Source organism: Cuculus canorus, chromosome 2 (assembly GCF_017976375.1).
Source record: "Cuculus canorus isolate bCucCan1 chromosome 2, bCucCan1.pri, whole genome shotgun sequence".
In the NCBI taxonomy this organism is placed as follows: Eukaryota; Metazoa; Chordata; class Aves; order Cuculiformes; family Cuculidae; genus Cuculus; species Cuculus canorus.
The window spans coordinates 140,136,286-140,148,812 of NC_071402.1; the positions used below are offsets into that span (position 1 = coordinate 140,136,286).

The window sequence follows — 12,527 nt, forward strand, 5'->3', positions numbered from 1 at the left end:
GCTAAATTCACCCCACAGTCTAATAGTGCACTTTCATGCTCTCCTCCGCAGTATCTATATTGGTCACAGAGTACTGAAGTGGGCATACCATTGCTTTGCTCTAATAAGGAAAGCTTAATATTTCTAATTAAATGAAGATATAAAGCGTTGAGTTTATTTCTACAGATGTATGCACAACATGTAAAGTAATGTTAATATGTCATCTCAGTTTCCAAGTACAGTCTTCTTGAGGCAGTTACCTCCTCATCCAACTAATGGATTATAGCTCTTGTGTAAAAACCTGATTAAATATTCACTTGTACATTTTTCGCCTTCTTAGTAATTAAAAAATATTTTAGGAATTTTTAAGGATAATTATTGTTATCCCTTAGAAAGAATTGTTTGCTGCATTCAAAAACAGAGTGTCACCATACCTATGTTTGTATAAATACATTCATATACAGGATATATATACATGTATATACATGCATATATTCAAGGTGATTTTCAAAGCCCTCCTTTGACAAAAAGATTCCTAAGAATAGTAGAGAACTTAAGAAAGCTCATTCTCCACTTCACTTGAATCTGGAGTCCGTAAATTCAACCAGTGCAAATATTTGGGGTCATAAAATTCCCATAGTCCCTAAGATTAGGTGCCAAACTACATATGCTCTTTCAGACCTAAAGTGGAAGGACACCTGAAAACTGAGTTTGCTTCTGGCTCAGGTTTTGTGAGCCATGGTGTGATTTTAGAGTAAAAACTCAATTCCGTGTACATCTTTTGGACTCTATTTAGAGGGATTACTATGCAAATATACACTTAGCAGACATAAATAATCTAATATATTACCATTTCACTAAGTTAACTAAAAGCATCAGAATATCATGATTTATTACAGTTAAGATTAGGATCAAATGAACAAATCAATGAGTTCAAATATTCAGCTCTCCACATTGCTGTGTCAGGTAATCAAACTGAATTATGACACTAGTGTTAGAAGGAATTAATTTCTGTCACTCTTGTTGTAAAAGATTTTAAGGAGCTACGTCTGCTTTAGCCCAAACACAAACACAGGTTCTTGCAATGATTTAACTCATAAGGTGACAATTTCTGTAGCCCACCTGTGCCCTCCTCCTAAGCATCCATTCTGATTTTAGCTCTTTGCAAAAACAATCATACGGTGTGTCTTCTCTGTGGTTCTTGCTGAGGAACAACTGCTTCCCTTCCCAACAGCTCCATCAGCTGTGTCTCAGTGACTACTCTTGTCCCCTCAGTCCTGCTTACCACAGTAACACAGAGCTTGTCAGTTCCTCGGGGTACACTGCTTAAACCATATGCTTCTTTCAACACCTTTGGAATAGAAAAACTACTTAATACAAGAAAATGCATCTCTCAATCACTGAGATTGAGTATTAACTTTAAGGAACATTTTACTTTAGCATACTGTGCAAACAGAGATTTCTGGGTACACAAAGGCATGTATATGCTTCATTCATAAAAGTCGTAGTAAAAGACAACGAAGAAAAACAGAACAAACCAACTAAATGCATCTCTTCAAAAGTAAAGATAAAAACCCAAACATGTGCTAATACAGACATTGCTTTTTATAAGTTATTGGAACAGTTTTGATGATTACAAGCATTATGGAATATTAGCAACAAGTCATCAATATGGGAAAATAATTAAACGTAGGCAGAAATTTCTATCCCTTGCTTTTGCAAATACCCTTTGCTTTTGCAGAATTAATGGGATTAACTGCACAGGTCATAAGTGCTCCCAAAAAAAAGGAATATGTGAAGGCCTCTGTCAAGAAAGCATATGTTTAAACTTCTATCTTTAAAATTCTAGTTGAGGTAATGGACACGAGTCCCATAATTAGTAGAATTTGCTCTATTCATCGATTTCAAATTGCTTAAGGCATTGTGTTCATTCATGAAACCCTTACATTCCAATAATTTGAGTGATTCTTTAAATACTTCTGACTTTGTAGCAAAACATATAGGGAACTTCTATAGCTTTAAAACTAATTCTGGTTATTTTGACATAAAATGCAAGATCTTTCTTAATTTATTGGGAAAAAGAGTTCTTATAACCATTAAATAGTTAAAGTGTTTTTGAACTCAGAGCCTAAACCCATGTTATTTACTGAATTGCTCAAGTGATAGCAAAATACAGAAAGAACATGACCTTATTGCATGCAAACACAGTATAATAATGCAACTTTTTAGCTAATATCATGTTTTATTTAATGTTGAACAGGGTACCTATATTTTATGAATACTAAATAGCTCTACGCATATCCAAAAGCATATACATTTTTAGCAACAACAAATCAAAAATTATTATTTCAACCGACATATAACTTACACAGAACACAGGTACAATTTAATTCATTTCAGTAGAGCTCAGTTGGAAATATATTTAGTCATCTATATTTTTTGACTTTTCAACCTGAAACTGTTTGATTCTTTGACAAAATGTGTGATTTTGTGGGTGGCTTTGTCTGTTTGCTTGACTTTTCAAGGAAAATGGATGAAGCTGTTAATGTTTCGTTTGCCAACCCATTGTACGAAGATCTGAGTTTATCTGGGAAAGTAAAGGTAAGTAGCAATAGCTGCTTTTATACATTCAGAAAAACGTGAGGCTGTAGTCTTCAAATATGCTCTCCATTAAAACAAGCATCCTCAATGAATGTTATTTAATAAAAAAAAAGTAAGAATTAAAAATGGAAGCATCACTCAGATCAGTTCCAGTGCATTTTCAAAACACAGGCACATTTGAAATCAACTCAGTTTTGAGAACATCTTGATGTTTATAAATAATACTGACTGAGGGTTGCTGAATCTGAGAAAAAACATGGTTTGGATGAAATATTTAGGCAGACATAGAGAAGAAAAAGCTCACTGATACTTGTCTCCTTTTCTTCTGGAAAAAAACCACAAAGCAAACACTCAATAACAAAAAAACCCCACCAACATCAATAAAAAGACAAAATACATGATTCAGCTCCCAAGCTTCCTCTGCACCTTCACTTAACTTTAATAGAATAGTTTAGAAAACTTTATGCATTACTATTCCCATCACTGTAAAATTCATCTTGACACTAAGCAAACACTTGGTCACATAATTCCCTAATGCTATTTGTTGATCATAATTAAGAGATTGCTAGAATAACAAAGAAGTTTGTGAAAATAATATATATATCTAAAAGTTGACATATTGCAATGGACGATTTCAAGCAAGGTTTAATTATCTAATTTCAGTGGTAGCTAAACTTCATGTTTTACATTTAACAAAAGAAATGCAGCTGTCTCTGCTATTTGATTTGTCATTGAAAATAATACAGACCAAAAAACTTGAAGGTAAAAAGAAAAAAAAAAAAAAGAACATTTAAAATATCCTTCCTGCCCTCATTTTGTTACTATCCTTATTAGCAGTGAAAGAACTAGTCTTGGTTTGAAACAGAAAATAAAACTTCCTTGTCCTTTCCACAGTCAGTAATATAAGATTTCACTGCAGCAGCTTTGAATAAGATTAACTATGACATGCCATTTACTTTCTATAAAAGGTTCCTTACACCTGATTTTGGAGACATTAGATAAAATTAATTCACTTACAGGTTGGGATTTTTGAGAGCTCCAAGTTGGAAACATTCCCATTACAATCATGTCCAATTTATCAAGACATTTTTATTTTAGTTAAAATAGATTCCTGACAGGCTTCATTTAATAGCAAGTTGAAAAACAGAAGCGCAGTGTCGGGAGAGACATTTTCATAGAAGACAGCCCCAGGCACTGTGATTGAAGTCCAGTGCTGTATCAGATTTTCCTCTATTTTCTTTAATATTGGGAAAATATCTGTTTTCAGTAATCCTTCCTTTAAAAGACACCACAAGATAAATGAGTTTTCCCCGAGTATGACAAGCCTTAAATCTGAATGGTATATCACCAATAAAAGCACATTGTAAAACACAAGCAATAGCTCTTATCTCCAGCTGAATACCTACAAGTAATGCATTTTGGGGCATCTGTAAGTTTCATAAAGAAAGAACCTTTCTGAACAACAAAATCCTGTGGGCCTAGTGTGGCCAGACACTTGCCTATAATATTGCCTCATAGTTCTCGAACTACAGAGTGCACTACTCAGACAGCCACATAGAAGAATATTTTCAGAACATTATTTGCAGCTCACTAAAAATATTTTGAAGCATTTATTTTCTTTTTATAGCCTCTTGCGTATTCCACCTCACCCACTGTTCAAATCAGCGTTTCTCCATGGCATGAGGTATGTAATAACACTTTTCTCTTACAAAGTAGGATATGTGTTACGCTATTAAATAAAATCATTTGCAGATGAAAGGGAAAAAAAGTCACTTAAAGTCAATGATATATTGCTTTTCATAATGTAATCACCTCTGGAAATATGAGAAAGATGACCAGGGTTGGACTGTCTGACAAGGAACTCATAATATCAGTTTCATTAATGTTGATTACCATAACTCATATTACACCATGTAGTAGTTCAACACTTTCCAGCGCAGCAGATTCTGAAGAAAATGTTTAGAACTACAGAAGTCCCTACTTGACGAGTTCATATTATTTTTTTCCTCATATATTCCTCACTCAAGAAAATTAGAACTAGTCATTGAAATTACAATACCTTGTACCAAAATCAGTGAGTCACTGCAATTACAGTATTGTACACAGATTCTCCCAAAATAATACTTCATGTGTGTTAGAGCAAGAGCTCTGGAGAGAGGTAAAACAAAGATGGGAATGGATGCAGAAGAAGGATAAATGACTTGATCAAGTGTATATGGCAAGTAAGGTTTTAGTGGAGCAATGTTAATTTTTATCAGCTGAGAATCTTGTCTAAAAAGGTAAGGGATTTTATAGTTTTCTTTGAACTTGATATCATATGTTACTCCTACAGTCAATCTACAGCTATTCGGATGTTCATTCTAACAAATTAACTGAATGACTTTGTTTTTAAACTTCATTCTATGCTTTTTCTTTTAGCACCCATTTAATGAAGATGTGAACGCTACTTCTTTTCCAAATCCTCTCTATGGAGTAGCATCAGAAGACATGGAGAAATTATGCAATTCCTTGAAAATAGACATAAAATAGGATCAATATTGCTTGTAACTCTTTGCCTGAAGATTTATTCTAAAATCTAAAAGTATGTCCTAGAATCATAGAATTATAGAATCATTAAGGTTGGAAAAGATCTTTAAGATCACCCAGTCCAACCATCAGGCCAAGGCCACCATACCTATTAACTGTATCATGAAGTGCCACATATACATGTTATATGAACATCTCCAGGGAAGGAGACTCTGCTGTCTTCCTGGGCAGCCTGTTCCAATACTTCACTACTCTTCTGGTAAAGAAATTTTTTCCAGTGTTCAGTCTAAAACTCCACTGGCACAACTTTAGGCCATTTCCTTTCATCTTATCTCTTGTTACTTGGAAGAAGAGACCAGCACCACCTCTCTACAACCTCCTTTCAGGTAGTTGCAGAAAGCCATAAGGTCTCCTCTTGGTTTCCCTTTCTCCAGGCTAAACAATCCCAGTCCCCTCAGCACTGAACACAGTATTCAAGGTGTAGCCTCACCACTACTGAGTACAGGGGCACGATCCCTTCCCTGATCCTGCTGGCCACACCATTTTTGATACAGGCCGAGATGCTATTGGCCTTCTTGGCCACCTGAGCACATTGCTGGCCCGTGTTCAGTCGGCTGTCAGCCAGCACCACCAGGTCCTTTTCTGCCAGACAGCTCTCCAGCCGCTCTTCCCCAAGCCTGTAGCATTGCATGGCGTTGTTGTGACCCAAGTGCTGGACCCAGCATTTGGCCACGTTGAATCTCATACAATTGACCTCAGTCCATCTATTCAGGCTGTCCAGGTCACCCTGCAGAGCTTCCTGCCCTCAAGTAGATCGACACTCCTGCACAATTTGATTTAATCTGTGAATTTACTGAGGGAGCACTCAATCTCCTCATCCATATCATTGATGAAGATATTAAACAAGACTGGCCTCAATATCAAGCCTTAGGGAACACCACTTCTCATGATACTGTGGCATATGCACTGTCAATGAATAACTCTTCACAGAAAAACACTTTTAATAAAAAATTGTGTTCAGAAAGAAACTTTACATTAAAAAAGAAATACATACATGAGTAAAACTATATATATATGTATATATAGCCTTCTGTGATTTCTGTTGATGCAGAAAGAGACTGGTAACTATAATTATGAATTCATTATACATTCATACAGTTCTAATTCTAATGTTAATAAAATGTTTAATCTAAAATCTTTAATCAAATCCAGATTCTTGAGGTTTGGGAATCATATTTTTATGTCTACTATTTGAGAAATGAGGACTTAAATATTTCTGCAATTTAGCACTATAAAGAGATTTTAAATGGCTATTTTAGGGCTTCAAGGGGCAAAAGCAAAAGACAAGTCTTTGTATAACTAGAAAAATATTGAGCTAAATCAAACATGTTAATGAATCATGGATTTGCATGTCAGCTCAGTGTGTGATTGATCAATGTGGCACACTAGTATGCACACTTATTTTTTAAAAAATAGTTTATTATTAACCTTGATAGTTATATCCGGCCAAATTTCCTCCTGGTCAGCTCTACAGTGCTTACCACAGTGCTACTGATATAGTTACTTCAGTGGTTGACAGAGAGGAAACTAGCATGTTCAGGAAATCATATTTCTGCTGAATAGGTTGGCCTCCCACATAGCTGAAACTTGTATTGTCCCATGCCTACATGAGAAGGATTTTGGGGGGAAATTCTGGATTGTCTTCTGATTTTGGGTGTCGTCTACTAGAAATAGCTTGTAATAGCGTTGACACTTTAAATAACGTGACAAGATGTCATCTTCCATAATGCTCACTTGAATTATCTGGTGGTCATTTTTAGCTTGAAGGCTTACGTGTTCCTGCTGTGTTTTTTTTTTCCTCTCCCTTATTGCTTTTCTACAGTCAACATAATTTTAAACTCATTGGCAAGCTTCAAAGATACCAAACTACAAATTTCATAAAATCAGGCATCTGGATAGTAGACAGTATCTCTGTTAACACCTTCATTCAGGAAAAGCTGAAATGCTTGACAATCATTAGATTTTCAAGACTCCACACACAATAGCACGTTGAAGCCTGGTTTCATTCCATCATGCATGCAACTGCTTGGTTTGGGTTTTATTTGGTTTTGTTTCCCTTTAATTTTTTTTTTTTAATAATGTAACAATAGCTGATAACTATCCCTGGGGCCACCGAACTACTTTTTGAGTCGGGTTTTCCTATCTGACTGGCATGTTTTTTCATGGGTAGAAGAAGTAACAAGGCATAATTCCCAAAGATGCTTGTCCATATATAACTTTCTGGTAACATGATAAATACCTCTCTGCTGCATTGTAAAACATCCTAGTTCTCTTTCCACTCATTTCTGTGATCCTCTGTAGTATCTTCAGTTTTTCCCCAAGCTCCATGGCCTACCTGAAAACTTTTCCTCTTAAGCTTGTTTCCCTGATATGTCCTAACTACAAATCAAAAAAGAAGCAGTAATCACTGTTCATAAAAGCAGTTCATTTTGTCTTTATTTATGAAAAACATCAATTCATTATGCATTGGGGAAGAGCTGGTCAAGTTCAGGAAAATGTTTAGGCAATAAGATGAAGCAAAACAAGTTATCAGCTAGAGGGGAGGATGGGTATTCTATTTTTCCAATGAATGTGGGAGTCTCTGAGGCAAGTCAGCAGGCATACTCACCTGGGTTAAATGGATTTAACAGGGAGAAATGAGCACAAATTATTCATGGGCATTCTTTAATCTTCTATGTAATTATGTGATCATTCCAAGAACAAAGATTTTGATTGATCATAACAGAAAGAAAATTCAGTTCACACTCAGCACAATGATTAGCATACAGCTACAGAGAACAAAAAAAGAAAAAAGTGATAATCTAGTGCTTTAATATTTTCTGCATATTTTGAAGGTTTGGGAAACTAAGTCTAAATAATTTAAAGGTAATTATAAGTGATCCTTTTTTTCTTTTTTTTCCCCTCAAAAGAAAGCTGTTTTCACTTTCTGCATTTTAGTCTTTAATTTTGAGTCCTGCTTCTTCAAGTCACACATTTTATTCAGCCAGTTAAGGCAAGTCATAAAATAGAATAATTCTGTATTTTATGACATATATGGTATGTGAATTCGTAAAACTTTAGTCAATGGTTTTAGTATGTAAAACTTAGAATACAATTGACAGAGCTGTAAGGTATAATTATGTTAGAAACACGCTGTCGCAACAGCATTAACAATACTCACTTATTTGGTATTTCCATGGAAATGTTAGAAAGGAGGGGACATTAATAAGCACTGCATTACAGGTGGTCTCCAATGAAATTGTGTATTACAGCTACCTTAGTAGTTAAAGTATTCAGTATGATTCATTTAAAGTGTTGTCAGGGAATTAATAATGATGTGCTTCTTTTTGTAAAAAGGCACTGTATTCATTGTAACAACATGATTAATCATGTAATAAATTAACTCAAGGAGGTAAGTAGGACTCTCAGGGCTATGCACTGCCTTGAGTTTATATGAAAAATTGCTACTGACACAAATCAAATTGAAAGGATAAAGGAATATACACCTAGGAATATAATCCTAGATATATACTCATATAACCTATCCAGAATATCTGGAAGATAAAAAGGATAAAATTACTCTGCAGTTTCTGTTTAGCTGTCTTACTTAGTATGCAGGTGGTTTCTCCGGACAACCTTGAGAAAATTCAGTGGACAAAGCATGCTTAGGTTGAAAAGGTCTGATAACTCGTAATAACTTCCTTCACATATGTTAACCAATCAGCTTTTAAAGGAGTGTTGCTGCATTTTAGCAACACTTCAGCTGCTTCTTTAAAGTCTACTTATTTTACTAGCTTTGTGAACCGTCTCTTGAAGATCTGTTTCTCACCGGTCACGGCTTTGAAAGACAGCATTAATAAATTTGGATTGAGTCTCATTTTATTTTCCTGTTTGAATGCCTTGTGTTTCACTCGAATTTCTCTAACAAAAAGTAGATAGGTAGGAAACCCTATTGAGTTCAACTTCAACAAAACTGTCTTGGAATATGCATGCGCTAGAATGATAAGAGGCAAGGGAGAGGATTACTCTTAGTAAATATTCAACGTATTACAGTATCTAGGAATTCAGTTTTTTATTTTCACATTTGTGGCCCATTCCCTACCTGTAGACAAAAATCAAAGAATAAGCTATCATGCAAATTATCCTAAGAAAATTCTTAAGGCATTTAACTGGAAGGGGGAAAAAACCAACCAACCAAACAAACAAACCCGCTGAACAATTTAGACCAAAAGCTGTGGTTTTAAACAGTGGCAGGAATTCTTGAAAAAAAACTCCAGTAGAAGGTTGCTGCGTAAATTGTTTCCTATAAGTAGGCATATGTGGGCTCACTCATATTTAGCTTGTCATCCTCTTATAAACAGCAATTAAAATAATTCACAATCTCATACATCCTTTCAAAGTTCTCTGGAAAACAAAATAAAACAGTGGTATCTAATGCATATCATGCACAGATCTTAGACTGATATACAACTTTTTATCTCAATCTGAAAAGATAATTTATAAATATGATTATTTACAGAGAGTCTCACAAGAAGAAATATAAAATCTCTCACTGAAGAGGTCACACAAATAGTTTTGATTTATTTTACCATGGACTGGTTAAGCAAGGTTCATATATGTGTTATTTTAAATTAAATTAATTTAATCTTGAATTACTTTCTGAAACAAATGAATCACATGCTATATACATACACCTACACACAGCTGCCATGAGGAAAGACAAGCAACATATGTACTTTTCTGGACCTCTGCACCTTCAGAGACCTGTCTGTGATTTTGGCTGGACTTTTTTTCCTGTGCCACTGGGCTGTTTATTTCAACTTTCAATCTTTTGACCTTTTTCAGCCTTTCAGTCTACATTGCTGCATTTTTATTCTCTTCTTTCCTTTCCTCTTTCCCCAGTCATTCAACCCTTCACTTATTCTCTCTTCTACATGAAAGGGAAATGGATTTTTTAACAAATACACCTAGTTAGGTTATACTTGTCCTCTATACTGTGTCTAAATTATATATTGGATTGCAAATTCCTCAAGGTTTTCTTAGTCCTGTAGCACTAATATCTCCATTATCTTGAATAATGGCACCTGATATTCAAGAGCTTCAATTAATTATATATATTACTAAAGCCAGTGGGAACTGCAGCCCTGGGAACCTCAAGAAATTCCAGAAACACTACGAATTTCTTATTTAAAGGCCACAATTTGGATTGAAAGTCCTAACTTCAGGCACCTTGGTTTCAATGTTTTAAATAATCACTTATATTTTGCTTTATCCTTGTCCCATTGCATTTTCTCATACAAGAGACTTGCATCATTAAACCAAATCACTTTCAGTGGCTTCAGTTCAAAAACATGTTGTAGGAAGTGTACCTAAACCATACCATCACAGACATTATTGTTGTTTTTCTATGTTACCCTATGCTACCTTGAGACACTGAGTGCAATGAGTGCTGTACGCTGCCTGATGTTTGAGAAGTTATACCTCTGAGAAGGAATGCAAGTCACTTATTGGAGGGGAAGAGTTCATTCCAGACAAAAATAATCTTCCGTCTGACACACCACAAAGTAAAGTAACAGTATAACAATAAAAATACAAGTTGTCACACATTTGTTTCAATTTGAATTTGCAATATGAGTAATACACTAACTTTCCTTTTCAAGTGACATGGCTCTGGAGCTCATCTATCATTTTGATTTCTACCAGTTACCTTAGCATTTTGCTCTGCCCCAGAGATTGGGAACAGCTGTCTATAAGCCAGCACTGCCTAGTTAGCAAGATTAGATATATTTTTTATCTCTTCTAGTCAAAGAATGCCACCTTCAATAACGTTCAAAAACTTTGAGTGTCATTGAAAGACCATTGGTACCATTAACAGCATGGCATCTAGTAAAACATGGGAAAAAGCAAAGAACCTGGAGAATGGTGCAAAAAAAGCAGTTCTGGACGTGCTGGCAAAGTAATGGGCTAAGAAGCGCTGCCAATGATGACATTTTTACATAGTTATTTTACAAAGCTGAATGCATGCTTGGTGTTCAGGTACCGTAATTGTTGACCATAGGCCTTTTGTTTGTCCAATGGTAAGAATATAATGGAGTGAAGAATTTGCAGCTCTGAGTAGTTTTTACAGGCATGTTAATAATTTATCAATGGTGTAATAAACTAGTATCATCTTTAGAAGCACTAAAGATGTAAGGGGTTATATTTTGTTTGTGTGATCATTTTTTCACTGGGTACATCCAAACCCTCCATAAGTTTTTCTTCAGGAAGAAAAAAAAAGAAAGTACCCTGTCTGAAGATTCTGAAACTGAAGAAAAAAAGAAACTGAAGAGAAAAAGAAACTGAAGAAAAACGTACCCTGTCTGAAATGGTATACCTATCAGATTCTTCTCTCCTGAATAAAAAGGTCTTTGTTCACGTGGATGAAAATGACAAGGATCTCTGCATTGTATAGTTTACTCATTTGGACTATCAGAATGTCCCAATTCACTTTCTTTTGAGGGCCCATGCACATATATATATATATATATATGTATATGTGACGTTGCTGTTGGAAAGCATCAGGTGACATTGCAGAGAAATGTGGTCAGCAAAATTAAAGAATAGCTGGTTGCTTGGTCACTGTTGGGAGACAGATGGTTTGCAGAGTCAGGAATGAGGACAGACTGTTTTAGTTTTGGCTTTAATCTTTTCAAATGACTTAATCTACATGAAAGTATGCCCCAATGGTCAGCAGTATTCCAGAGATCTACAATATATACTATACTATGTACTACTAAGCATTTCTTTAATGAATGTTTAATTAGTAAATTCAAATTCCTCAAAAAAAAATTTGAGAAAAGAGAAGAAATAGTCTGCTTACTTAAGAGAAATTATTTTCCTTTGAATCTTTTTTCTCTACTTGGCTTTAAGTTTCATGACATGTTCTGATCTTAACTGTACGTGAATAGGGAGCGTATATTGGTACATCTATTTTATATTATGGATTTATTAACTACAGAACTGCAATGAACCACAAAAATACATCACATTTCCATTTCCATTTTGTTTAAATGGAAAATATGTTATGTAGAACCCAAGAACAGACTTACAAGAGGAGCCCGTATATCAGAAGATATTTTGTCCTTCTTTGACATGCACGTGACCCATTTAAAATACTGGCAGCACTATAAATCACACAGACAGCCTTTTCTATTTGACAAAGAAGTATTGCTATTCTAGTAAAGCTGCACTTTTTTTGGTGATGGCACTTGCTACATTATGCAGCAGTCAACAGATCTCTGTATCAAAATAGATCATTGTGTAAACAGAAAGCAAACGTGAAAGTTTTCAATTGCAAAACCACTTCAGCTGCAGTACAGACACAACAGTTGCTTTCAATAGCT

At 35.1% G+C, this 12,527-nt stretch overlaps 1 protein-coding gene across 1 annotated transcript in view; it reads left to right on the plus strand.

Moving 5' to 3' along the window:
- The window catches only part of MALRD1 (MAM and LDL receptor class A domain containing 1), a 244,603-nt gene extending 239,049 nt beyond the window's left edge, over window positions 1–5,554 (plus strand). The window contains exons 38-40 of the mRNA XM_054060854.1: window positions 2,505–2,580; window positions 4,208–4,264; window positions 4,999–5,554. Coding sequence (XP_053916829.1) covers window positions 2,505–2,580; window positions 4,208–4,264; window positions 4,999–5,109 — 244 coding nt within the window. The 3' untranslated portion in view covers window positions 5,110–5,554. The remainder of the gene's footprint in view (window positions 1–2,504; window positions 2,581–4,207; window positions 4,265–4,998) is intronic.
- Window positions 5,555–12,527: the final 6,973 nt, after the last annotated feature.